Source organism: Nicotiana tabacum, chromosome 9 (genome assembly GCF_000715075.1).
Source record: "Nicotiana tabacum cultivar K326 chromosome 9, ASM71507v2, whole genome shotgun sequence".
Taxonomy (NCBI): Eukaryota; Viridiplantae; Streptophyta; class Magnoliopsida; order Solanales; family Solanaceae; genus Nicotiana; species Nicotiana tabacum.
Window position 1 is genome coordinate 118,083,342 of NC_134088.1, and position 26,904 is coordinate 118,110,245.

Sequence of the window (26,904 nt, forward strand, 5' to 3'; positions counted from 1 at the left end):
AGTCGGGAAAAAATTCATGGCCGGAAGTGTTCAGGCATCCGACTCCCCTATGCCTTTTGCTGCTCCACAATGCTCTCTCCAAAACAAAACTCAAGTGAGTATAAAAAATTCAAGCTCCAACATATTATGCCGGAAGTTTTCCAAATTTTAAAGGTATTTTTGTTCAGATTATATGTTCACATGAAAAAATGGCTAAATTTTGATTAATTTTGAAATTATAACAATTTTTCAGTTATCAGTTGTAAATCTGGCTATTTCTAATTTTTTTTTCCAATGTTGTTGGGACCAAAGTTGGTAAGCGTGTAGTCCACCTATGTTTTTGTGCGCGTGGGCATACTTATCTATTTCTCCCTCATAAATACCTAAACTCCCATTAAACACCTCCCACTCTCTTCTGCAAACCATAGCACTAAACGTTCACTCAAACAGCTACTCTCACCTATTCAGATAGAAAAAAGCACAAAACAAAAACAGTATATATATAAACAGCAGCAAAAGATCAAACAGCAAAAAGGCATTAACCCCAAACACAATCAAACATGCCGATCGCCGCCGCCACCGCCGCCGTCAACTTCCATCCGACGACAACACGCTACAGCGGCACATTCGCCTCACCACCTTCTTCACCCTTTCGCACCTCCGTTTCCATCTCTAACGCCGTCAACACAACGACAGCTCGTGTTACTTCCCTCTCGCTCTCCATGAATTCCCGCCCTAATTTCACCGCCAGCCGCCGCACATTCCTGCTCTTATCCTTCGCTGCTTCTGGCGGCAGCGGTGGAGACGATAATTTCAACGGAGGTAACGGAGGCAGCAGTGGAAACGGCGGAGGTGGCGGCGGCGGCGGCGGTGATAACGAGGAGAGCGGCGATCAGAAAAACAACAAAAAGGAAGCTTTGATGGCATTGACGGAGGCAGGTAACTCGCTGTTCTTACCTCAAACTCTATATATACAGTGATTTTTTTCAAATAAATAAATAAAATACATATATTAATTTGAACCGATATAAAATACTGAATTCCTCTCTGTCGTGCAATCATAATCTGTATTTACTAATTTAAATTGGATTTAAGTTATATATGCGGGCTGTATTTTTTTTCTTTATACTATCCATGAATTTTAGCCAGTTAGCAGTAGTTACCTTTTATTAGATTACCAATTAATGCTTATAATTGATCTGATTGTGTAATTCTTTTTACACTTTAAGCATATAACTTAAACTCATTTAAATGTTGGATCCGTATCTGCTTCTGTAGGTAGGTCATTGGAGAGTTTGCCGAAGGATATGAAGGCGGCGATAGAGGATGGGAGAATACCTGGATCCATAGTATTAAGGTTCTTTGAGCTAGAGAAATCTCCATTATTTGCATGGTTGCTTCAGTTTGGAGGGTTTAGGGAGCGGCTTTTGGCAGATGATCTTTTCTTAGCTAAGGTTGCTATGGAATGTGGCGTTGGTATATTCACCAAGGTTGGGAATTTGCATTAGCACGTCAATTTTTGAAAATTTACTAGTTTCCACCCTAAAGTTCAATGCTTTTTTACTTATTTGGCCTTGATTTTAAAAATATTTGCTCTCTGATTGGACTTTCTGACACATTTTAGGCGATTTTCTACTGGGGAAGGCATGCGTTTCTAGGTGATTGGGTACTTCTTAATTAACGGGACCTAACACCTATATTACTTTCTTTAGTTTGTTAAATATATGACGAAGACCAAAAGTGAGCGCAAACTTAAAGGACCAAAACTACTCAGGAGTATATTTAAGGGACCATTTTGAACCTACTCCTAAATATAAGAGACTTTTCTTTCATTTTTTCTGTACTATGTTGTCACGCTGAAATGGTAAAAATTTGTAATTTTACTCTATAGTTTTTAAATGTCGGGTCTATTATTAAAAGGTGAATTTATCTAGGTCATGTAGCTTTGGAAGTTGGTCAAAATTGAGTTTAATTATGGATGGATAAGGTGGTATTTGATTGTCCTTTTTGACACATTTGTAGTGATTTCCTAGATGGGAGACATACTATAGGATGGAGAATTTTCTAAGTTTTAACTGCCATGACGAATATAATATGGACGAACTAGAGACTTTTATGCAAAAATTAAGATTGCTGCAAGAGGGTATAGTTATTGGGAGTAAAGATTGAAATTTTGGGAGGATATTTGTTAATTTGGCTATTGTCTGTTTGCTGAAGTGTTGGAGTCGATCAAGAAACCATCATTGAGAGAGATTATCAGCAGCTGAGCTTACTAGTAGGGTGTGAACTCTTCGGTTCAGACAATATGAGCATTGCCTCGTAATAAACTAACAACAAAGGAGATTTATCGAGCTCATATTATGTGTTTATTTTCTCTCGTTTAACTATTAGGATGCATTCTTCTTGAAGCACACTTGGGTTATGAAGAAAAACGTTGTACTTGAGGAATTTATTTAATTTTTTTTAAAAATAGGCCTTTTTCTTTCATAGTTTTGTGTTTGATATTAAGACTTTGCTGGTATTTTGATGTTAAGACTTTAGTTAAACTGCATTTGGGGTGAGTGAAAGGTGAAATCCTACTGTAGAAAAAATTTAAAAATTACATATTTTTTAATGAGTAATAGAACTATCCGGGAATTGTTGACAATAGGAGTAAGCTTACCATGTAGGAGAGCAAGATGATGAAAAGTGGGGAGTGCTTTGTGCTTTACCGTGCAACCTTCAAAAATTTATGGAACCAAGGGAAGTCTACAAGTCTTTGTTTATCTCTTTCCCTTTCTTCAATCTTTGTTCTTTAAATAATAGTCAAAACATCTAGTTTCTAGATGCTTTCCAAGAATCCTTTCAAGTCCTTAACGTCCTATGTGGTCGTGCTAACGATAAGAATATTTGAAAATTTTCTTTAGTTATAATGGAACATCGGGTTTCCTAACTTTTATTTTATGTATGTTATGCTTGGTAAAATGTCATGTCTGTTTATTGATTAGGTAAGATGAAATTTAATGAGAGTATTGGATTCAGCCTCTCCTTTCTCTTTGTTGTAAAGCTGGGCCCATTTGGGTTTAAGCTTGATAGCCATGAACTCTGGTTGCACAGACCCCTCATCCAGATGCAGTTTTGAGGGTTGGGATCATTGTGGAGATGTTTTAGTGGAGTATTTCAAAGGTTATTTTGTGGGCTTCTTATATGGCCAAAATTAGATTGCCCGGAGTGAGCTTCAACTTCCTTTTTTTTATTGATAACCATAGTGTACGGGACAGCTTGCGTACACCTCGACTAATTCCATTGTTACCTACTACCTCCCACCAAGGCTTGGACAAATGAGAAGAAATCAACTAGTGTTTTTTGCCTAAGCAAAGATTTGACCCTAAGACCTCATGATTCTCAACCCACTTCATTGACCACTAGGCCATACCCTTGGTTGCAAGTGAGCTTCAACTTCTTCACAGGAGAAAGAAATATATAGAAAAAGAAATTATACTCGTATAGACCTAACCAATATAGTTTCATGTGACCAGTCAGAGAAGCATTTGGAGCAGCTATGGAAAACTTGTTTCTCATGGTCGATAATTTTTATGTTCGATAAAGGACTCTTTCTTGTGCAAGCATGCAACTGCTTCATCTTTGCTTTAAGAAGTAGGAAATTCCAAAGTCATTGCTGTGGATTATTTTTCTGTAGTACTAGAAGGCAGAGTGGTATAAAGTGGCTTAGAAGGAAGCGAAGACAACAATAACTGCGGCTAAGACTGCCGCGTTTGAACGCCTATATGAAGAACTTGGAGGCAAGGGAGGGGATAACAAGTTGTACAGGCTAGCCAAGGTGCGTGAGAGGAAGGCCCGTGATCTGGACCAGGTGAAGTGCATCAAGGATGAGCACGGTAGAGTGTTGTTGGATGAAGCACTTATTCGTCGGAGATGGCAGACTTACTTCCATAAACTCTTGAACGAAGAGGGGGATAGGAACATTGTGCTGGGTGCCTTAGAACAATCCGAGAGTCGTCGGGACTTTGAGTATTGTAGGCGTATAAAAGTTGAGGAGGTAGAGGGGGCTATGCGTAAGATGAGCAGGGGAAGAGCGACCAGGCCATACGAAACCTCGGTGGAATTTTGGAAGAGCGTGGGTAGGGCGGGCTTGGAATGGCTAACTGGGCTATTCAACGTCATTTTTAGGACGAAGAACATGTCTGAGGAATGGAGATGGAGTACGATGATCCCATTGTATAAGAACAAGGGTGATATCCAAAATTGCAACAACTATCGGGGTATCAAGCTATTGAGCCATACTATGGAAGTATGGGAGAGGGTAGTGAAGCAGGGGGTGACTATGAAAGTATTGGAGAGGGTAGTGAAGCAGGGGGTGACTATGAAAGTATTGGAGAGGGTAGTGAAGCAGGGGGTGGGGAGGATTGTGTCTATTTCAGAGTACCAATTCGAATTTATGCCGGGGCGTTCTATTACAAAAGCTATTCATCTTGTTAGGAGGTTGATGAAGCAGTATGGGGAAAGGAATCAGGATTTACATATGGTGTTCGTCGACTTAGAGAATACTTATGATAAAGTGCCAAGGGAGGTGTTGTGGAGATGTTTAGAGGTTCGAGGCGTTCCTGTTGCATACATTAGGGCTATTCAAGACATGTACGATGGAGCTAAGACTTGAGTGAGAACAGTGGGAAGGGACTCGGAATACTTCCCGGTTGTGATGGAGTTGCATCAGGGGTCAACCCTTAGCCCATTTCTGTTTGCCTTGGCAATCGACGCGTTGACGCGACACATTCAAGGGGAGGTGCCGTGGTGCATGATATTTGCAGATGACATTGTACTGATTGACGAGGCGCGAGGTAGTGTTAACGAGATGTTAGAGGTTTGGAGGCAGACCCTGGAGTCTAAAGGTTTCAAGTTGAGCAGGACCAAAACAGAATACTTGGAGTGCAAGTTCAGTAGCGCGACTCAAGGAGTGGACGAAGACGTGTGGCTTGATTCACAAGTCATTCCTAAGAGAGAAAGTGTCAAGTACCTTGGGTCTATTATACAAGAGAATGGGGAGATCGACAAGGATGTCACATACCGTATTGGGGCGGGATGGATGAAATGGAGGCTTGCTTCTGGTGTTCTGTGTGATAAGAATGTGCCACCAAAACTTAGAGGTAAGTTTTATAGAGTGGTGGTCAGACCGACTATGCTGTATGGGGGGAGTGTTGGCCAGTCAAGAACTTCCATGTACAGAAGATGATAGTGGCGGTAATGAGGATGTTGAGATGGATGTGCGGGCATACCGGGTTAGATAGAATTAGAAATGAAGTTATCCGAGACAAGGTAGGTCTGACCCCTGTGGACGGTAAAATGCGGGAGGCGAGATTTAGATGGTTCGGGCATGTTAAGTGGAGAGGCACTGATGCCACGGTGAGGAGGTGTGAGAGGCTAGCATTGGAGGGACAACAAAGAGGTAGAGGCAGGCCGAAGAAGTATTGGGGATGTGATTAAGCAAGATATGGCGTTGATTCAGCTGACCGAGGACTTGACCATGGATAGGAAGGCTAGGTAGCCGAGTGTTGTCCTTGTTTATCATAATAGGAAGGCTAGGTAGCCGAGTGTTGTCCTTATTTATCACAGTAGCTTTGATACATCACTTAGTGTCATTCGTGTTTTATCCCTAGATTGCTGTTATTACTTGTTGCTGCCTTGTTTCGGTTTTCTGATTACATTACTTAGTGTTAGTTTTGTATTTTCGCTTCGGTTGTCAGATTGGGTTGCTTGTTATCGCCCCTTCCCTTTCCCTTCCTGAGCCGAGGGTCTACCAGAAACAGCCTCTCCGCCTTTTTAAAGGCATGGGTAAGGTCTACGTACACTCTACCCTCCCCAGAACCCACTTGTGGGACTGCATTGGTTTTGTTGTTGTTGTTGTTGCTAGACGGCAATCCTCATTGGCTGAATCCTCTTTTTGTCTTGATGGCTTGCCAAAGTCCAACTGCTATATTTCCTTCTCTGGATTCATGTTCCCTTTCAGGCGTGCATAATTTACCAACCTTTGTCCTGCACATACTGCTTTCCTTATGGGATATCTACTTTATAATTTTTATATTTTTTTATATTGGTAGGTCTACTTTATTATCTCTATTACTATGGTTTGTAATGTCACCATACTTGGCTAAGCTTGAGATCCATCTTTATATCTTTGGGCGTATGGGTCCGTAAGAACTTGAGTCGACAACATTATGGTTTTTCATTGTGCCGTATAGGGAAAATTTATTGCAAATGTTCCCAATCACCCCGATTAACAGGGACTCCATTCCCAAAGATCTTGAAAGTTCAGCATGATAGGCTGCTCTGGCTGTTCTTGGCGAACAAAAAGAAAAATAATGTTGTTACTTTTTTGTTGCAGATTATTTTCGTGTTGTCTATATCTGTTTATGTATGAAAATTGAGATTATTTCTCTGTGCTTTTAATTGGTAACTCATTTTTCACCTGTGCGCTACAGCAAATTTCTGTTACTTTCCTGTTGTCAAAATAGTACGAATATTTGTTTGTTACTTAATCTGCTTTATTTCAGACTGCTGCTGAGTATGAGCGCCGCCGGGAAAACTTTTTTAACGAGCTGGAAATTGTTGTGGCAGATGTGGTACGTTGTTCTTCTTCTGATTGCTAATATATACATCTGTTTTCATTTGATTTTTTTTTTGCTTGTAATGCTAACAGAAAACAAGATTTTCTTCCATGCGGACCTATTTTTGCTTCCTCTGATTTTATGATGTGAGAATTATTGAGCTTTCATGGAGGCCGTCAATTTCGCGGGAGCAATTTCCTTTTATCCATATATGCTGTATTTCCATTTTTTTTTTTCCTGAAGTTCATCTTTCTTTAAAGTAGATCAAATTCACTGCCCGAAACATTTTCCATTTACCTTGGACAAATAAATTGATGTTTCTCTCCAAGATGTCATGTATCATTGGTTAATGAGAAACTTAGATTTTAAATTGCAAATGATTGATGATTCTCTCCAAGGTGTTGTTTATCCATTGTGAATGAGAAACTGATATTTTCATGGACAATCACCGATGATTCTCTCCAAGGTATTGTTAATCCTTGGTAAGTGAGAAGGTCAGGTTTTAAGAAGTTCTACATGTTTATCCAGAACTGTTTATCATTTTGTCGATACATGTACTTCTGAAGAAAATGGTGCACTTCCTCAATGCGGTTGAGCTGCAGAAATCCATTCCTTTCAGTGCAACTTTTGTTTTTAGGAAGAAGGAAGATAACGATGCACTCTTATGGACCAAACAATGCTCTAGGTCGCACAGTTCTATCTTTAATATTTTTCCTTTGTTCTGCATAGGTGATGGCCGTAATAGCAGATTTCATGCTCGTCTATCTTCCTGCTCCTACTGTTTCTCTCCGACCACGAATGGCAGTTGATGCTGGACGAATTGCCAATTTCTTCTACAACTGCCCAGATAATGCCTTTCAGGTCATTAATGTTTATCATTTTAAATTCCATTTGGGTCATAAACACTGGGTTGTACGTTAAGAAAGGCTAAAGAATAAAATTTGACTTGCTATTATCAGTGTTGTCAAAGGCACGCTTAAAGCGCGCTTAAGCCCTAAAGCGAGGCTCAAAACATGTTGAGCGTTTCACCTCGCTTTGGGGGCGCTTCAGTGTCACATCAAGGCTCTAAGGCATACTTTTCCTTGCCAATGAGTGTAATCTTGAAAAGGCGCACTGAACAATTGATATTTCACTTTATTGGAATTTTTTTTTCAATTTTTTTGTCCATATATTTGTTATTTATGCTTATAATTATTGGTCTTGGACTACATATACATATTTTTACTTTTTCTCCAGATGCGCCTTTTTTCATTAAAGCCCACGCTTTATTTGCGCTTTGCGCTTAAAGCCCCAACGGGGCTTAGAGCTTTTTTGCGCTTTTCGCCTTTGATAACACTGGCTATTATATACAGATGGCCCTGCCTGGAACATCGTACTCATTGTTGCAAAGATTAGGTGCAATAGCGGTATGTAATTCTTGTCTTACTTCATGCCCCATTCTTGGGAACTAAAGCTTCAAGAATGAACTACCGACTAATAACTGGTTTTGATTGAATCAAATTTGTAGCGCAACGGGAGTAAACTTTTCGCTGTTGGAACCGCCTCTTCCCTGGTAATGTTCAACTTTTCATTTTTTCGTCTTAGATGTGTTTGTGCTGAGACTTTTTCGTCTTTGCCTTTATCCTTATATGTTCCAAATGAACTCATTGTTGGCGTCGATTGTTTTTCTGTAAAGATCCTATCATTATTTATCCTTTTAGTGATGTGCTTGTGAGGTCATTATTATTTTTTGAAGTGTTAGGTAAAATTTTATTGCTCCAGCACCAAGGATGTGCTCTAGCTGTACATATCGAGCAAAAACAAAATCAATCCAATCTGTAGTCTTGTAAGGATTCTGTGAGGTCTAAAACTAGTTCTGCTTCATCTACTAGTTCCTCTTTACCCCAAAAGAAAACAAAAGTATACAATTGTACAATTGAGCTGATTTTGTAAGGAACTGACTGTCTTGAAAACCTCCCATGTTCCATTCCTTCCATATTATTCACCATATGGATTGGGGGAATTGTGTTCCACCATTTTATCTTTCCTTGAGTCCCTTTCCTGTTCCAACATTTCAACATTTGTTCTGTAGTCTTAGGATAATCCACCGAAGATTAACAATGTTGAGGAAGAGCTGCCATAGTTGGTCTGCTGCAGGGCAGTTGTAGAAAGAGGTGGCTAACACTTCCAGGCTTCTTACCACATAAGTAGCATTTGCTATCCAGCAAAATTCTCTTTTGAGGGTCATTGTTGAAACTTCTTATCATATAGCATGCAAAAGGTTCATAATCATCCAAAGGCACATACCACACGCTCCAAGTCCCCGACACCCTTGGGCTCTTTCCTGATAACAAAGGTTTTTGAAAAAGAATACAAGGGTGTTTAGTTTTTCATTCCCCTATAATTAATTTCTTCGTTGTTGTCCAATGCCTCAACTTTGGTTGACCATCTCTTGATGCCCTAAAAGTACCTATATTTTGTGCCTACTATACGCTCTACGATTTCTTATTGGGCTCAAGGCACTGGGTTTCTTTCTGCATAACTGGTGAATAGTGACTTTAAGATTTCAACTATGACTCAATTGAGCCAGCATACTAAGCTTAAAAGTGAACTAATTTTAGAATGACAATGTTTTACACAGCCCATTGCACCATCAAACTCTTAATATTTAACAAATACGAGAAATTTAATGCTCGACTTTTATTTTTGAGCTAGTTTTTCCTTAGGAAAAATTGCTCCGAGAAATGTGGTCGACTGTTCGAGCCTCTCTCAACCGTAATACTTTGTCCTTCTCAAAAAAAAAAAATTGCTCCTAGAAAAGCTGAAACTTTTCTCATGCAAAAAGTAAGAGGCAACACTATTTGCGGATTTTGCATAAAGCCACGGAATGGCTAGAAATTTTGAAGAGTGTGTGCGGATGGCTGTATAGCACGCAGCCTGGGGCCCATTCCTTATGTTGAGGCTGAGCTTTGGTTGTTGTGCACCAATGGATCTCACTCGCAGCAGCCTGGTTTAGAACTTTTATCCTAAGATATTCACATTGACCCAAGATAATGTTGAAAGTTTTTGGAAGGGAAAAGAGCAATATTTTGACTTGAATCACCTCACTGTCCTGTGATTAATGTTTTTGGCATAACTTCTGTCATCAATCCTCAAAAGAGTCGTGGATTCTATATTAGAATTTTTATTTAACTTCACTTCAAACATATCACTAATATTTTCTTTCTTGCCTTTTGTTGAAGATTGTTTTCTTTCTTGGACAAATTTCTTTGCACAATGATATGGGTCCTAGAGGTACCTAAATGAAATTAATTTCTTTTCCACCAGGTTGGCACAGTAGTGACAAATGCAGTATTAAATGCTAAGAAGGCTGTTGATAAGTCCGAAGAGGTGGAGACTTTGCCTGTTCTATCGACCAGTGTAGCTTATGGTGTTTATATGGCAGTTTCTAGCAACCTTCGGTGAGTGTGATTAGATGAGTATGATCACTTAATCATTTGTGTTTCCACTATTTTGAGATCTTCATCGTTTATGATCTGCACTCTCATGTCATAATTTTTCTCATACTTGCCTTTTCTCAAAATATCATAATTTTTCTTGTCCTAAGAAGCAAAATAGAAGCTCTAGTCCAGTAACACTTGTTTTCATTTTTGTATAATTCCACATTCTTTCATATATTAGTCCAAAAGATATTCCTCCAATATAAGCATCTTTCTGAATGGAATGTCACTGGTCACAATTTTGTAAAGTATCATGCAACGTACCCTTTTACTTTCTAAACTTAGAATCCAGAGAAATCATCTTCTTTTCCTCGGTGCGGTACAGCTTTTCTGATGTAGCTTGCGTGCAAAGAGTATTTCTCATTGTTTGAATGAATACAGTTTGGTGTTCCAGGGCTCCGGTGCAGCCATTTGGCTTCCACCCCGTCACCTGTTATCAAGGGAGGGGCTGTTGTTCATTTGTTTTTTTTTGGGGGGGGGGGGTGAAGGGTCTAAAATGTTGCTGCATAATGCGAGAATAATCATGATATAAAATGGTATTCTGATGTCATATTTTGTCAGGGATCTATTCTGAAAACACCAAGTGTAGACATCTGGATGTTAATATTGTCAACCCAATCCAATTAAACCACACCCCCCCCCCAAGCCAAACCCTGCCAATACATTTAATGGGCACATTTCTTCTTTCTCAGATATCAAGTAGTGGCTGGTGTAATTGAGCAACGAATTTTGGAGCCCATGCTACACCAACACAAGTTGCTGTTGAGTGCAATGTGCTTTGCTGTGCGAACAGGCAACACATTCTTGGGTTCACTATTGTAAGATTCTTCAGTGCTTTAACAAACATTACAAATACCTCATATTCCTTCAACTCATTAATCACATAACAAAAACTCGACAATTGGTTTACAGGTGGGTTGATTATGCTCGTTTGATCGGAATTCAAAAGGCTCATGACGAAGTTCCTATCCAAAAGGCTCAGGAAGTTGAGTCATAGGTACATCCGCTTGGTTTTGAATTCCAAAATGTCGATGTTTGCTTGTTAGACCATTTGACATGTAGGTTAGCGGGAAATGATTCGCTCTAGCAGAGGTTATAGACCTAGCATCTTCTTAGGCCTCTCAAGTATCTATACGTGTATCGTAGTTTGAAGACCTTATGATGTTCCTTTTGGGTTGAGATATCTTCTGCTAAGTTTTTGCTTGAAATTTTCTATCTATTCTGGTACTTGATAAGTACCAACTACAGGATTGGATTCTGATTGTAAATCGAATGCAACTTTCATTTGAGCAGATTCATAATAAGAGCACAGTTTTTTTCGCGCTTGGATACGTATTGATGATATGCTTTCTTGAACATGAACAGACTTATTGCAGTTCAATCTCATTATGCTTTATACTAGTGTTTACATTTGTGTTTAATGTGTTTGTTTTCCACTACTAAAAAGTAATAAACATATGAGTCCGCTTAATTATACTACCCTCCTCAGATCCCACTTGTGAGATTATATTGTGTTTTTTGTTGTTGTTTCGAAGTGTTTAGGAGTCGTTTAGTTTGTAATAAAAAATAAATCTGTGTTAGTACTATTTACCAATGAAAAAAAATCGTATTACACTATTTAATTTGACTAGATATTTAGTTGCTGGTTTGTAAAGTGGCCAAATTTGTGTGTAGCGTAACTACTGGGTTAATGTTTCATACCCAGTAGGATTAGCCGACTCGTTTGACTAAGTTAATAGTCTAATAATCAAGCAGCTAATGTGAGGATTAGTCTTTTTGAAGAAATTAATTCTCTGTTAATGATCATAATCTTGTGATGTACGGTGGATTCAATTTGAAGAAATTTTCAACTTAAGGAAACAACGTTGACTTGCTTATTTTGAAGATGTGTCACACGAGTCTAGGAACTCTATAAAGCAACCTTCACGTATAAAATGCATATTTTAATGAGAAAAGAATATGCTGGCCAAGCTAATTATTTTGTTAATCTTATTTGCTTTTCCAGATTTAGTTTAACCCATGTTGAACTGAATTATTTACTCATTGATTAAGACTTTTCGAGTTAAAGCAACATGATTAATAGTTAATACTTAACGTAAGTTCTTATATATATACGTTTAAGAGCTCGGAAAAATTACGATACACACTTTCCTTTTCACATGATCTTATCAACTATTTTATGATATAAAAGTTATAATATGATTATTACGTCTTCTATCCCTATTTAATTATGTGTCACCGTTCGGATTCAATCTTCTTGATTTTGTCGGACATATAATCTTTAAATTTTTTGAAATCAATTTCACATAATTTAAAACTATATAAAGTACTATGAGTTTCACTAATTAATAATTTAAAATATGTAAATGACATATTAAAAAATTACGCTAAAAAGAAACTTGATTGACTCTTGAGATTCGCGATATTACATAAATTGAGACGGAGAGAGTATATTTTTGGAAAAGAATATGTTGACATCAGAAACTACAGTACTACAAGATGCAATATTTAACTTTTAGCAAAGGTATTTTTCTATTGTTTTGAGTGTTGGGATTAGAGATATTAAAGTTCGTCTTAGTTTTAATCATAGAGTTCGTCGAAAGCTAACAAGACAAATATATTAAGACAGACTATGAGCTTCCAAGAAAAAGAGTGTGTATTGTTGTGGTTTGGGGGGGGGGGGTGGTTAATTATCCTTTTTTTTTTTATGTTTAACTTTTATACACTAATACTGTAAATTACGCTGTCAATTCACTTAAAAATAATTAAAGATAACTTTTAATAGTAAGTAAAATTAGTAATTGGAAAAATAACGGTAATAACCTTCTACAATAGGTTAAGTTGTACTGGTTGTATAAAAATAATTTACACAGCCAGTGAATATAACATAAATCTTATTTATTTAAAACTTTCACATAAATACTCCTTGCACATAACTCATACCAAGAACCAAATGAGCATTAGTTCACCATTTTCCCACTCTCTTCTTCTCTCTACATAGTCTCTCAAACATGTCTACATTTGACAAATCTAAAGTGATTAGTATTTCCAAAACAGTTCTTATTTGCGGTTTAGTCCTTTACATAACCTTTATTATCTTTTTTAGTGACTCTAATTGTCCATCTTCTGAACTTTTCTCTTCCTTTAGATCAAAATGGGCACCATTTAATTCTCAATCAAATGTTGCACAAACCAACATTGCCACAAATATTAGCCACCTTGTTTTTGGACTTTTGGGGTCAGAAAAAGCATGGCATAATAGAAAATCCTATATTGAATCTTGGTGGAGACCAAATATTACAAAAGGATATCTTTTACTAGATTTTCCTCCTAAAGATGATCTTTTACCTTGGTCAATAAATTCACCTCCTTATAAAATATCTGATAATGTTGTAAAACTTGTTGAGGAAACAAAACATGTTGATCCAACAGTTTTAAGATTAGTTCATGGGATTATGGAGGTGTTTAGAGAAGAACATGAAGATTTAAGATGGTTAGTTATGGGGGACGACGATTCTGTATTTTTCGTGGATAATATGGTTGATATTCTTGCACAATATGATCATACGAAGTATTATTATTTTGGTGGACACTCGGAGTTTATATTATCGAATTATTGGTACTCATTTAATCAAGGTTTTGGTGGTGCTGGATTTATATTGAGTTATCCTTTGGCTAAAGCATTAGCAAAAGATATGGTTAATTGTCTTAAGAGGTATAATTATTTGAATGCTGCTGATAAAACTACTATGACTTGCATTGCTGATATTGGAGTCAATCTTTCTCCTCTTCAAGGTATTCATCAGGTATGTTAATTTCTTCCAAAAAAACAAAGAAATTTACTCAGAGGTTTCTCTCACTTCTCTTAAACTTCGAACAAAAATTAAACAATAAAAATAGTTGTCTTATCAATAGATAGAAAAAGAAAATTGTGTCTTATATTCTTGAAAATCCTCACATTCACCTCCATATTAAACACGCCGGCCATAAAGGAACATCACGACTATATCCTTATCGTAATATAAAGACTTTTAACAGTGGCGTAAGCAAGATTTTTTTACAAGCATTGTTGACATATTGTCATTGTTAGAGGACGAGTCGAGATTTGAAGTTTATGAGTTACGAGATTCTAGTCCGGTTAAGTTACCGAGTTTTAAATTTAAAATTTATACATATCCAATAGATCTCTTAAAACAAATATAGGATTTGGATTAAAGCTACTAGCTTTGGCCGAACTAGTAACATGTGTTCTAGCTCTGCCCCTGGTCACAGTTCATATTGTACATCAATGTGGATCTATGTTTAATGGGATTCATTAGCTTTACTTCCAATCCCAAATTAATGTTTACTCTACGTTATTTTTCAAACATTGTCAGCCTATTATATTTACACATTATATTTTAGAAAATTAATTATCTGCATATACACATGTATTTGTCTTCTTTCTTCTTTATTACTACTAATATATATATATATATATACTGGAAATTTATAACTTGCAGATTGATCTACGTGGTGATATATCAGGATTTCTATCATCTCATCCAAAATCTTTATTAATGTCCCTTCATCATTTAGACATGGTTGATCCAATTTTTCCCTCAATGGATCGTTCCCAATCAATTTTCCACCTCCAAAATGCTGCAAATTATGATCAATCAAGAATGTTACAACAAACCATTTGCCACAAAAGATCAAGTAATTGGACATTTTCAGTTTCTTGGGGTTACTCAGCTCATATTTATGAAAAAATTATGCCTAGAAGTTGGATACAAAGACCTATTGAAACATTTAAAACATGGCAAAAAAGTCCTAATCCACCACATTATATGTTTGATGTTAGAAATCCTTCTTTGGATCCTTGTGAAGCTCCTCATATATTTTTCTTCAAATCTGTTGAGAAAACTCCAAGAAATGAAATTCTTACAACATATATTAGAGCATGGCCTAGAGGGATTGGAGCTTGTTTGTATGCTGGAAATTTATCTGCAGAGTATGTTTCGGAAATTCATGTTTATTCACCTGCAATTAAACGCATTGAGGTAAGTCTTTCACTTTCCATATCTCCTTCTACATTTTTTTTCCTCATAAATTCTCAATAGTATTTTTAAAGCCAAAATTTAGCCGACTGAACTGATGAGGAATTGTTCATGGAAGTCAATATGGCCATTTGCACAAATGACCATTTTTTGAGGCCACTGCATAAATTTGTGTCATGTTAGTCCAGTCTGCTAAAATTGTCTTTCAAAAACAAAATAAATCATATGTTGTAATCCCTATTTATTAGGCGAATTACCTTATTGTATTTATAAAACAATCACGCGAATACATCATATACAACCGGGTAGCAACGAAATTGTAGCTTCGGCCAATAAATATAGATATTGTAGCTATAGCAAGTTAATAGCCACTTAATTATAGTGATTTCTGAAAATTTCTCTATTTTAAAGCTGAAACTTAGCCCACTGGACTAACGAGGGACAAGATTTAAAGAGGCATCAAAAATGGCCATATGGTGCAAATAATCCAAATTAATGTGAATTTGATAATAAGATCTGCTCATTTTGCTATGACTTGAAAATTTTAGGTAAGATAAATAAAGAGAAAAACTAAAATCAGCAAAGTTACATAGCTATTGTCATCTAAACCAAGAAATAGAAAGCAATGATCTGCACATTTCTTTCTATTTGATAAAAGAAATACTAATAAGAAGTTGCTTTTAGGCAGACGGCGAATTAACTTATTCTTGAACAAAAATGGACAAAATTTTTGCGTGGATTTCATCGATGGACGTCGACGTCATTCATAAATAAATATTAGAATATTAGTAAATTTATAGACATCAAAATTAAACCACTAGTTACAAACAAATCTCTATTCTAACCGCTATTCTTTTATTTAATTATTTATTCTCTTATTTATATATTTTTTTTCCAGATTGATAGATGTGAATGTTGTGACATTATTCATGAGGCTGGATCCAATAAAGCTGATGTCAAGTATAGAGAGTGTAAGACAGATGAGATAATAGCTTGATCAATCCATAACATTATTGTAAAAGCAATAATATCAGTTTATTTTTCTCATTTTTACCAATTTTTCCAATAGAAAATTGTTATATAGTATTTTGAATGGCTCAAATTCATACATATCTGGCAACTATCTCCAAAGGAATGTTGTCATTTTTTATTTTGATTTCATTGAATTAACAACCACCCTTGCCATGCTTGGGAGTTGGGATCTTCATCTTTCTCGTTCCTTTTTCTAAAAGGAAAAAATAGATATGGAGCTAGAATAAAAATATATGACAAATATTAATATAAAGGATATTAAAATAAGGAAAAAATATAGTTGGATATAAAGAAAACATAACTTACAAAAAAGAAATACTAATAACCAAATTGTTGGTATACTAATACCCTAAGGATATGTTGATAACTGAAGTTCGGAGAGGTGAAAAAATAGGCAATTCGTCGATCATTCAACCACTAAGTGGTATGGCGAAATGAATGAAATTCCTCTATCCTTAATCATAATTCACGAATTTGAGTCCTAAGAATTTTAAAAAACTCTGTAGATAGGGACCGTTTCCCCTTTAAACGGATCCTACATGACATTAATATAATTAATCGAAGATACTACATGAATATAAAAAAAAAAAAAATTCAACGACCTTTCAAGAATGAGGATTAATTTGGAGCACGATCTAACCTATATTGGTCATCAGATTCGTGCCTAATAAATAAATAAATATATATATATAAAATTTGTTATGTATAAGAAAAAATTAAAAAGGAAGAGGTGCAATGGTTAGGACTCCATTACTATTCTACATTATTCATTTGTTGAAGATTTTTGATAAGGTGAAAAAATTAATCATTGCAGCTATTTTTCTTCTCTATAACTCAAGTATAACATAGACAGTGAAATTTTTCTTCACAATTCATGTACTACTGTTATATACTATACATGTGATTGCATTTACGATAACTTTATTTTTTTTTCTCTTTGTAATTTCTTTTTTCTATTTATGTATCTATTTTCCTTGAGGAGAATAACTACAAATGATAAGTAATAGACACAAGATGATTGTTCGATTTTTCGATGTGAATCAAAATAAAAATATATTAAATTCCGTTTAAAAAAATGGATAAGCTACATATTTATGTGCGTAAACGTTACATATCTCTTCAGCATTACATGACTCTTTCATGTGTTGAATTAAATACATAACAATTATCCTTTGGAAAAAAAATACTAATAAGGAAAAAAAGAAAATTGACATAAATGCTTATACAACAGCATATTATGGATTAATCAAGCTATTATCTCATCTATCAAACACTCTCTATACTTGATTTCAGCCTTATTTGATCCAGCTTCATGAATTACATCACAACATTCACACCTATCAATCTGAAAATTACAATGAGAAAAAAAAATCATTAATAAAAACATAATATAATGATCAGAGTAGAGATTTTTGACATAATCAAACACAATTGAACGAAACCTCATTTTCAATCATGACTTTTGTAATTTGAATATACGAGGTTGGCCTGCTTTTCGGTTAAACTTATATATTCAACAAAGATGTGAAAACATCAAAAAAATAAAAATAAAAATAAAAAAATATATATCGGCAGAGTTTCAGAATTTTCTAAATACCTACCTCTCACTCCTATATTATTATTATTATTATTATTATTATTATTATTATTATTATTATTATTATTATTATTATTATTATTACTATTATTATTATTATTATTATTATTATTATTATTATTATTATTATTATTATTATTATTATTATTATTATTATTATTATTATTATTATTATTATTATTATTATTATTATTATTATTATTTCTAAGTTTGTCAAAGTACTTCTAGAAGAGGGAAAATATACTTTGGGGTTTCCCTAATTAAAGACAGCATGTTTCACTCCAATTGTCTTCACTTAATAGCACGTAGGACTTAGCATTATGATTAGTTGACTTTCAAATTAAGCTAATTAATTCATAATGCTAAATGCTGTTTGTGAAAAAAGAAAAAAAAGCTTATACCAACCTTAAGAAAGAGATACTTCTCTTAGTCCTTAACATAATGTAAAAAAAAGCTCTAATTTTATAAATTATATAGGGTCTACCTAATCTCTCACCCTTTCAAGGTAATTAATTTTATAATTGGAAAAATGTATAGAAAAGTAGAAGTCAATAAGAAAGGAGATGCATTTTGGCTCATTTATAAAAGAAAATCAACTATTCCAAAAGAAAATGGTGCATTTTGCACACCTTACAATTAAGTTGTGATAAACCAGCTACTATATGCTAGTTTAATTAGGACAACAATTGCAAGTTATTATCTTTCTTCAACTTATGGCTGTTGACCTAGAGATTATTCATAAATTAAAACTAATTTTTAAGCAATAGAAATACTTTAACACAGACTCACTCACATTATTTCAGAAGCAAACTTATAATAAATCTGAGCAGAATTGTTTTCTTATTCTTGCTTTATATGATTGCAATCACGTACGTTGAGCAAATTTCAATTTATCTCTTTAATTCTCTTTCCTGAATTGGCAAGTTAAAGAAAAATGAATGAATCTTCCTGTTTGATTCCTATTTATTTTTAATGCAGTCTCTGAATCCAAAATATATTATTATGGTAAACTAATAATTTCTTCACCCTTTTAAGTAGAAAATCAGTTCTTCTCAATTTTGAAATAGAAAAATAGTTAAAACTATTGAAACCAACTGCCTTCAGTATATAAATGGATTATTTAACTTTATACTGGCAGTATATTTTAACCTATTCTAGCAGGAATATCACCTTACACTATTTTTTATGTTACTAATTTCATTTTTTACGGATGGTTAATTTATTACGTGAAGTTATCTTTTAGGTAAGTGGACAACCCGGTGCATAAAGTATCGGGAAAATGACATTGTATAGCCGCTCTTAAAATAATAGCCGAAAAATATATATATTTTTTATATTTTTTGTATATATATACATTCTGTATGTTATATACAAAAATTATACAAATTTTATATACTTTTTCGGCTACCAAATATAAATAGTTTCTGGCACGGGTTAAAAGTAAAAAAAGTCTTAAAGTATCTCACGTTCACGAAGGGGCCGGGGAAGGGCCACATACCAAGAGATGTGATGTAAACAACCTATCTTAATATAACCATTAATGGCTGCTTCCATGATTCGAACCCGTGATCTATAGTTCACACGGAGACAATTTCGTCGTTGCTCCAAAGCTCCCCTACAATTTATATCATCATACAAAATTAGGAGATTATGGAAGTGGGGAACATTACCTCAATACGTTTTGTTGCTGGTGAGTAAACATGAATTTCAGAAACATATTCTGCAGAATAATTTCCAGAAGACAAACAAGCTCCAATCCCTCTAGGCCATCCTCTAGTATAAATAGTAACAATTTCATTTCTTGGATTTCTCTCAACAGATTTGAAGAAAAAAACATGAGGAGCTTCACAAGGATCCAAAGAAGGACTTCTAACATCAAACATATAATGTGGTGGCCTAGGACTTTTATTCCATGTTTTGAATGTTTCAATTGGATTTTGTATCCAACTTCTAGGCATAATTTTCTCATAAATATGAGCTGAGTATCCCCAAGAAACTGAAAATGTCCAATTACTTGATCTTTTGTGGCAAATGGTTTGTTGCAACATTCTTGATTGATCATAATTTGCAGCATTTAAGAGATGAAATCCTGAGTGTGCACGGTCTAAAGAGGGAAAAATTGGTTCAACCATGTCAAAATGGTGAAGAGACATTAATAAAGATTTTGGATGAGATGATAGAAATCCTGATAGGTCACCACGTAGATCAATCTGCAAATTAATATCCAAGAATTAATAAAGATTAAAAGAAAGATAGTTTTTTGGTAAACTTATAAGCTGGTTTGAGCCGCATAAAAGTACTTTTTATTAAATTTACGTGCTTGGTAAATACCAAAATTATTTATACTAAGTGTTTATAAAGTCGGAATCAGTTAAAAGTTGTAAGTTGATCATCCCAACTTATGATTTTTCAGCTTAAAAAGACCTTTTAGTTAGACCAAAATTTTTTTCATAATATTTTTTTGTAATTTCAAAAATACCCTTTTTTTAAAAACACCCTTAAAGTATCTTTATGGGTGTTTTTCATCATTTGTCATTCTCCTTCTAAGGATACTTTCTAGTAGTTGATATTTTCAGTAAATAACTTTAGGGCATTTTAATCGTTAGAAAATCGAATACATTTACTGCTTATTATTATTTTCAGCACTTTTATCCAAACACATAACTACTTAATGATTGTGCATTTCATTATCCTTTTTGATTCTTGTCTCTCTTTTTTTTTTTTTTTGAAAAGAATTACCTGATGAATACCCTGAAGAGGTGAAAGATTGACACCAATATCAGCAATGCAAGTCATTGTAGTTCTATCAGCAGCTTTCAAATGAGCATATCTCTTTAAACAAGACATCATATTATTTGCTAATGCTTTAGCCAAAGGATAACTCAATATAAATCCGGCACCACCAAAACCTTGATTAAATGAGTACCAATAATTCGACAATATAAACTCCGAGTGTCCACCAAAATAATAATACTTTGTATGATCATATTGCGCGAGAATATCAACCATATTATCCACGAAAAATACTGAATCGTCGTCCCCCATCACTAACCATCTTAAACCTTCATGTTCTTCTCGAAACACCTCCATAATCCCATGAACTAATCTTAAAACTGTTGGATCAACATGTTTTGTTTCTTCAACAAGTTTTGGAACATCATCGGATATTTTATAAGGAGGTGAATTTATTGACCAAGGTAAAAGATCACCTTTAGGAGGAAAATCTAGTAAAAGATATCCTTTTGTAATATTTGGTCTCCACCAAGATTCAACATAGGATATTCTATGATGCCATGCTTTTTCTGACCCCAAAAGTCCAAAAAGAAGATGGCTAATATTTGTGGCATTGTTGGTTTTTGCATCATTTGATAATGTATTTGTTTGAGAATTAGAAGGAGAGATAGTGAGTTTCAAGGGAAAGAAAAGATCAGAAGATGGACATTGAGAGTCATTGAAAAAAATAATGGTGCCCACGTATAGGACTAAACCACAAACTAGCACTGTTTTGCAAATGCTAAGGACAGCAGAATTGTCAATTTTAGACATTTTTAATGAGAGAATAGGTAGAGAGAATTTGTTGAATGTAAACAAATGAACCAATGATCATTTGATTCTTATATGAGTTATTTTCTCTTTACAAAGTTCTAAGCAAACCCACCCGCCCCCCCAAAAAAAAAAAAAAAAAAAAAAAAAAACAAAACAACAACAGTACCATAGACTCTTTTTCTTTTGGAAGTTGACAATATAATGATATGTATGTTCTAACATAATTTGTCACATTGGCTTTGTAGTAATTTATTTGACTAAAAATTTTGTGTCTTTTCTAAACATGTTCTGACTTTCTAAAGCCAAAATTTGGTATCTTTAAACCCATCTTTCTAAGTATTTGTGATATACCTTTTCTTACAACAAACACTAATTTAATGTCGAAGCGCCTATGGTTTTTTTTTGATTATCAGAATGTTATTTCAAAAGAATATGTATTTGCGATATATTATTTTTTTTATTTCACACTTTTGTTTCAGAAATTAGTTGAGGTACATCTAGATGGAGTGGCGGGATGGTATGATCCCTTCTTAATTAAAGGTCTCGGGTTCGAACATGAGAATAGAGAAACCTTTGGTAGAGAGCATTTTTTCCTTTAAAGTCTCTATGCAACATGAATCTGGATTAGTCGAGCTACTGAGCTCTTGACACCAAATGATTATACCAAAATATATATAAAAAGAAATTAGTTGAGGTGATTCACAAAATAAAAAATAGTAGTATTTATATTTTATCCATGCGTTTTTAGAAAGTAAAGAGTTTGCTACTAGAAGTATACTAGTATTTTTGTTTTGCTTTAAATTTATTGACTTACCTTTGAGCATAATTAATAAAAAGGACATTTTACTTCATTATTTGCCTAACTTTGAAAAATAAACTAAGGTTAAAAAATTAGGTCAACGTATAATTTTCCTTATCAAGATATTTAATGTAAAGGTTACTTCATAGCTCTGCGCTCATGTGATTTATTTAAAAAATTAAACAAGTCAATGTTATCTCTTTAAGTTCATCACAAGGAAATTTTTAGGAATTGAATCTTTAAGTTATCTTTCAGCTCCCACTCATAATGCAGCTGTTTTATTTGTGCAACAATAAATTAATTTTAGAGAATAGCTTCAAAGTGACTGTTCCTTTAATTAATCAGTTGTTTGATTATTAGTCTGTTAATTTACTCAAAGCAAGTTAGTTAATCTACAGTTACTAAAGTCTTGGACTATATATATATAGTATAATTAATTATCTAGAGATGCAGAGATTTCTGGGATCTAAGTCTCATTGTTATGAATCTCTATCCAATTTATAATCATTTATTCAAGATTTATTCAATAAATCGGCTACTTGAAATTGCAAATGGACAAATGTTACAGATGACGAACAATCTTTTTTATGTTAATCACTTTATTTTTATTAATATTATCATCCTATAAGGATAGATATAACAACTCTTGTATATACATCCATTCTTCAAATATTAAAAGTACTTCTCGCTTTAAGTTTTTATACATTAGATCCACAACAATGTTAAAGTCTTCAACTATATTTCAAAATTTTCATTTCTCTGTTTTAATTTTGACGCAAGAACATGCATTGGTCTAAGAATGTTTACATTACTAAGAAATATCACCACTTGGACCAGCTAGCAAGGAATATATTTAATTTAATCTGCATTTTGAAAATACTAAAAATCTTCTTTTACAAGTCTAATTAACACCTTTCCTCACAATGGAAGGTTTCAGGTTCTACCGCGTTGACTTGTTTTCTTAATGAAGTATAATAGGAAAAAGGTGGGAAAAAAGCTCACTTTTAATTAATATACTGAAACATGTGAAGTAGGGGCGAGGGCGAGCTCATGTGGTGAGCAGCTCTCTACATTCTGCGGTTGATGGAGGGTTCACACCAGTGTTTTAAAAGGCGAGTCCTGGGGTGAGGCATATCAAAAATATTCTGAGGCGAAAATCCCAAGAGGCGTACGTCCATCAATTCGGGACGTACGCCCGAGCATTTGAGGCGTGTCTTTTAGTGAGGTGTAAGCCCCAGAGACTTTTTCAAATTAAAACAAAATTTATTAAATAATTTCTTTGTATAATACCCAAATTTTCAAAAATCAGCTTGGAAATTACTCATAAGTTTTAAAAAGGAACTGAAATGTATCAAATTTAAAAGTCAAGACATTTTTTATTGATTGAAGCCCTAATTCATGGTTTCCCAATTCTTTATCTTGTCTGCTAATATCTCCCAAAAGCAACGAATTGAATATTTTTTTTTACAAATACAAAGAGAACTTCATTCTCCTTCATAGCAGCAGGTTCAAGGTTCAAATTGCAGGTTAGTCATCCTTTTTGTTCCTCCATGTAGAAAACTTTATTCTTTTTGACTCAAGTTATTTGTGCTTGTAAGTAGCGTATAATAGATTGTTTTGACTAATTTTTTATGGGGATGGAGCACATCTATATATATATATTTCACATATTTATAGTTTTCTTTAATTTTTATATTTTTTTATCTATTTATAAATATTTACTGTAACTATATTATTTTATAAAATATTAAAAATTAAATACCTATGGGGCTTACGCTCCGTGCCTCGAGGCTTATGCCTCGCTGATGCATATATAAAATGCCTCGCCTTACACCCACGCCTTTTAAAATACTGGTTCACACCCTATCAATACCATAATATTCCCTATCCCTTCTCTTTCCTGATGTAATACAGAATTTAAAGAAACAAACATGTGAAGTAGTAAATTATCATGTTTCATAACGTCATATTTTAAATGCACATTTCACTTTCAAATTAAACTACTAGAAATTCGGTCAAAATCGACCACGGCAAATCGACTGACTTCGGCCGGTCAAAAAATCGACCGATGTCGATCGGTATTTTAAAATATATATATATATATATATATATATATATATATTACGAAACCGACCAATTTCGGTCGGTTTTTTGGGCGCAAAAATGCGGGAAACTATTTTGGAGTCCCCCGAAATTTATTTTTTAAGAAACCGACCAACTTCGGTTGGGTTTTCATATAAAATAAATTAAAATTAATATTTAAAAAACCGAACCGAAATCGATCGGTTATTTCAGTCGTTCATTTTAAAAAAACCAACCGATTTCGTTCAGTAATTTTATATTTTTAATAAAACGACCGAAATCGATCGGTTATTTTCGCGCGAAAATGCAATTAAAGAGTACAAATAAAATAAAAGATAGTCTTAAATGAAAATATACTAATGGTCTAGTGGTGGAATAGTATCCTGCCACAATATAGACCTCAGTTCGATTCCCAAACTATGAATTTTTTAATTACATAATTAAAATACTGACCGGCTTTGGTCGAAAAATACCGACTATTTCGACATATGTTTTCTTTTTTGGTCGCTTGTGAAATTTTATTGATCGACCGAAATCGGTTGAAAATTGCAACCGACTTCGGTCGCTATTTATTACCAACCAGCCTAATTACAATGAATTGAAGTGGGTCGAAAATCGGTCGGTTTTTCCAGTTTTCCGACCGATTTCCGCCGGTATTTCTAGATGGTTTTAGGCAATTTTTTAGTAGTGAAAATGAATTTGATTACTCATGCTTTTTTTCCTGAAAAGCATGAATGTTCATGTACTAAGGCCTAATTTTCAATAATAATATTTCTAGGATCCTATTACCCTATGAACGTTTTAAACGTCTTTTGAATTCCTCACCTTCTGCTGTAACAACCCGACTTGTCATTTTGAACATTTACGCTTCTTTCAATTATTTGAAGTCTTGAATAGTTTTATATGATGTATTATGACGCGTATGAATCATCGGTTTTGTTTTCAGGTGTGTCAGAACATCGGAAGAATAATTTTCATGTTAGAAGCCTTAAGTTGAAAGAGTTGACCAAATTTGACTTCTTAGTATTCGACCTCGGATCGAAGTGTTGATAGTTCCGTTAGGTCCGGATGGTGATTTTGGACTTAGGCGTATGCCCGGATTTGTATTTGGATAAGTCTAGAAGGTTTCGACACTAATTGACGAAAGTTCAAAATATTAAGCAGAAAAGGTGTCTCAATTTGCAAAATACCTACTTTTGGACGGGGATAACTCTCATAATATGAAGATACTTTCCATGAATTTTGCACCTAGAGTGTAGCCCTTTGATTCTAGTTTCTAACGCATCAAGCTGTTCGTCATTTGGACATTCCTACTAAAAGTTATGATCAAATTACCAAAGTTAGATCACCCAGCTATTTTGGCGGACAACGAAGTGAAGGTCACTTCGCCAGACCGGGCGCGGATCCTGCCTTCTCTTGCATACAGAGGACAGCGAAGTGAAGGTCACTTCTCCAGACCGGGCGCGGACCAGATCCAGCTCTTTTTATACCAATTCGGGGATCATTTTCCCCATTTCATTTGGACAAATTTTGGAGCTCTTCTCCACTCTCTCAAGACCACCAATTCCTCCCATCTTCAATGTAAGCAATCCCCATTATCTTTGTATGAAATTTCATCATTTCTACACTAGTATTGATGAGATCTACACACAAAATACATAGATCTTCAAGAAATTCTTTCAAGAACTCAAAGTAAGGTTTTGCAAGATTTCTTCCAAAAGGTAATCCTACACCCTTAGACTTACATGTATAGATATATTAAGGGAATATGAGTATGAATCAAGTATTAGAATTCATGGTATGGTGATTGAAAGCCATAAACTCCCAATTTAAATGAATACTAATTGTAGAGATTGAAAAATAATTATTAGTGAAATTTTGTTGGTTGGGTATGAATGGTTGGTCACACATGTGATGTTGGGAGTATAAGTTGTTAAAGAATAATGGTGGGATGAATTGTTGGATGAAGAAATACCATTACTAGAGGTAGTTAAATGCTATGCACTCTAAGTGTTTGTTAAAATGTTTAAATGACCAAATATCTGGAAATTATTTACTAATATTGGTCCAATTAAATTATGTTGATGTAGATTGAAGTTGTAAGAGTAGTGGGAGGTTTTAATATCACTAAAGAGCTGAATCAAGAAAGCTCGGTTCGTGGCAATTTTTGCCGAGGGATTTTCAAGGAAATCATCGGGGTTTGGGCCGTTCGGAGGTGGATACGCACATAATGAAATTTTTGGAGTATTGTTTAGCTTGCTCGATAATGAATTCGGCTGGTTAGAGGTAAGTAACTCTTATAAGATGAGGGTATGAATCCTGATTATACGTGATATGTGTTTGGTGTTGAGATGACGCACATGCTAGGTGACGGGCGTGTGGGCGTGCACTGTGACTCAGTTATTTCTGTGGTACTGTGTAGTTACCTGAACTTATATGTAACCATGAAATCTCTACGTACTTGAGCTATTGCGCTGCGATCCATATTAGAAACCATGTCTAGACGACATGCCTATTTTGTTGTGACCCACTGAGGTTATTTCTGCTGTCGAATTATTTGTTTAAATTGTAACTTCATACTCAGTCATGTTCATTCATTTCATATCATCTCTAAGTCTCTATTGCTATTTATTGATCTATCATATCATCATTTTGGGCTTATTGTCATGACATTGTGAGCCCGAGAGACTGGAGAGATTGATGACTGAGTGAGGCCGAGGGCCTGATTGTGAGGATGATTATGGGATCG

The 26,904-nt window shown here is 34.6% G+C and overlaps 3 protein-coding genes across 3 annotated transcripts; 2 read left to right on the forward strand and 1 right to left on the reverse strand.

Annotated features, from left to right (window-relative positions):
- The first annotated feature begins 386 nt into the window (after window positions 1-386).
- On the forward strand, window positions 387-11,385 carry LOC107791191 (protein RETICULATA-RELATED 4, chloroplastic). Its single transcript, XM_075222128.1, has 9 exons — window positions 387-918; window positions 1,258-1,469; window positions 6,528-6,596; window positions 7,311-7,442; window positions 7,934-7,987; window positions 8,089-8,133; window positions 9,888-10,021; window positions 10,753-10,878; window positions 10,973-11,385. The coding sequence occupies exons 1-9, from the start codon at window positions 540-542 to the stop codon at window positions 11,055-11,057; spliced, it is 1,236 nt and encodes a 411-aa protein (XP_075078229.1). The 5' UTR covers window positions 387-539; the 3' UTR covers window positions 11,058-11,385.
- A 1,632-nt stretch (window positions 11,386-13,017) lies between these two features.
- Window positions 13,018-16,212, forward strand: LOC107762683 (uncharacterized). Its single transcript, XM_016581057.2, has 3 exons — window positions 13,018-13,866; window positions 14,563-15,102; window positions 15,998-16,212. Exons 1-3 carry the CDS (start codon window positions 13,072-13,074, stop codon window positions 16,094-16,096), a joined length of 1,434 nt encoding a protein of 477 aa, XP_016436543.1. The 5' UTR covers window positions 13,018-13,071; the 3' UTR covers window positions 16,097-16,212.
- Window positions 16,213-17,199: 987 nt separating this feature from the next.
- On the reverse strand, window positions 17,200-21,301 carry LOC107762682 (uncharacterized). The gene is made up of 3 exons (XM_016581056.2): window positions 20,468-21,301; window positions 19,399-19,938; window positions 17,200-17,476 (listed from the first exon to the last, which is right to left on the reverse strand). The coding sequence occupies exons 1-3, from the start codon at window positions 21,272-21,274 to the stop codon at window positions 17,378-17,380; spliced, it is 1,446 nt and encodes a 481-aa protein (XP_016436542.1). The 5' UTR covers window positions 21,275-21,301; the 3' UTR covers window positions 17,200-17,377.
- Between the last annotated feature and the right edge of the window lie 5,603 nt (window positions 21,302-26,904).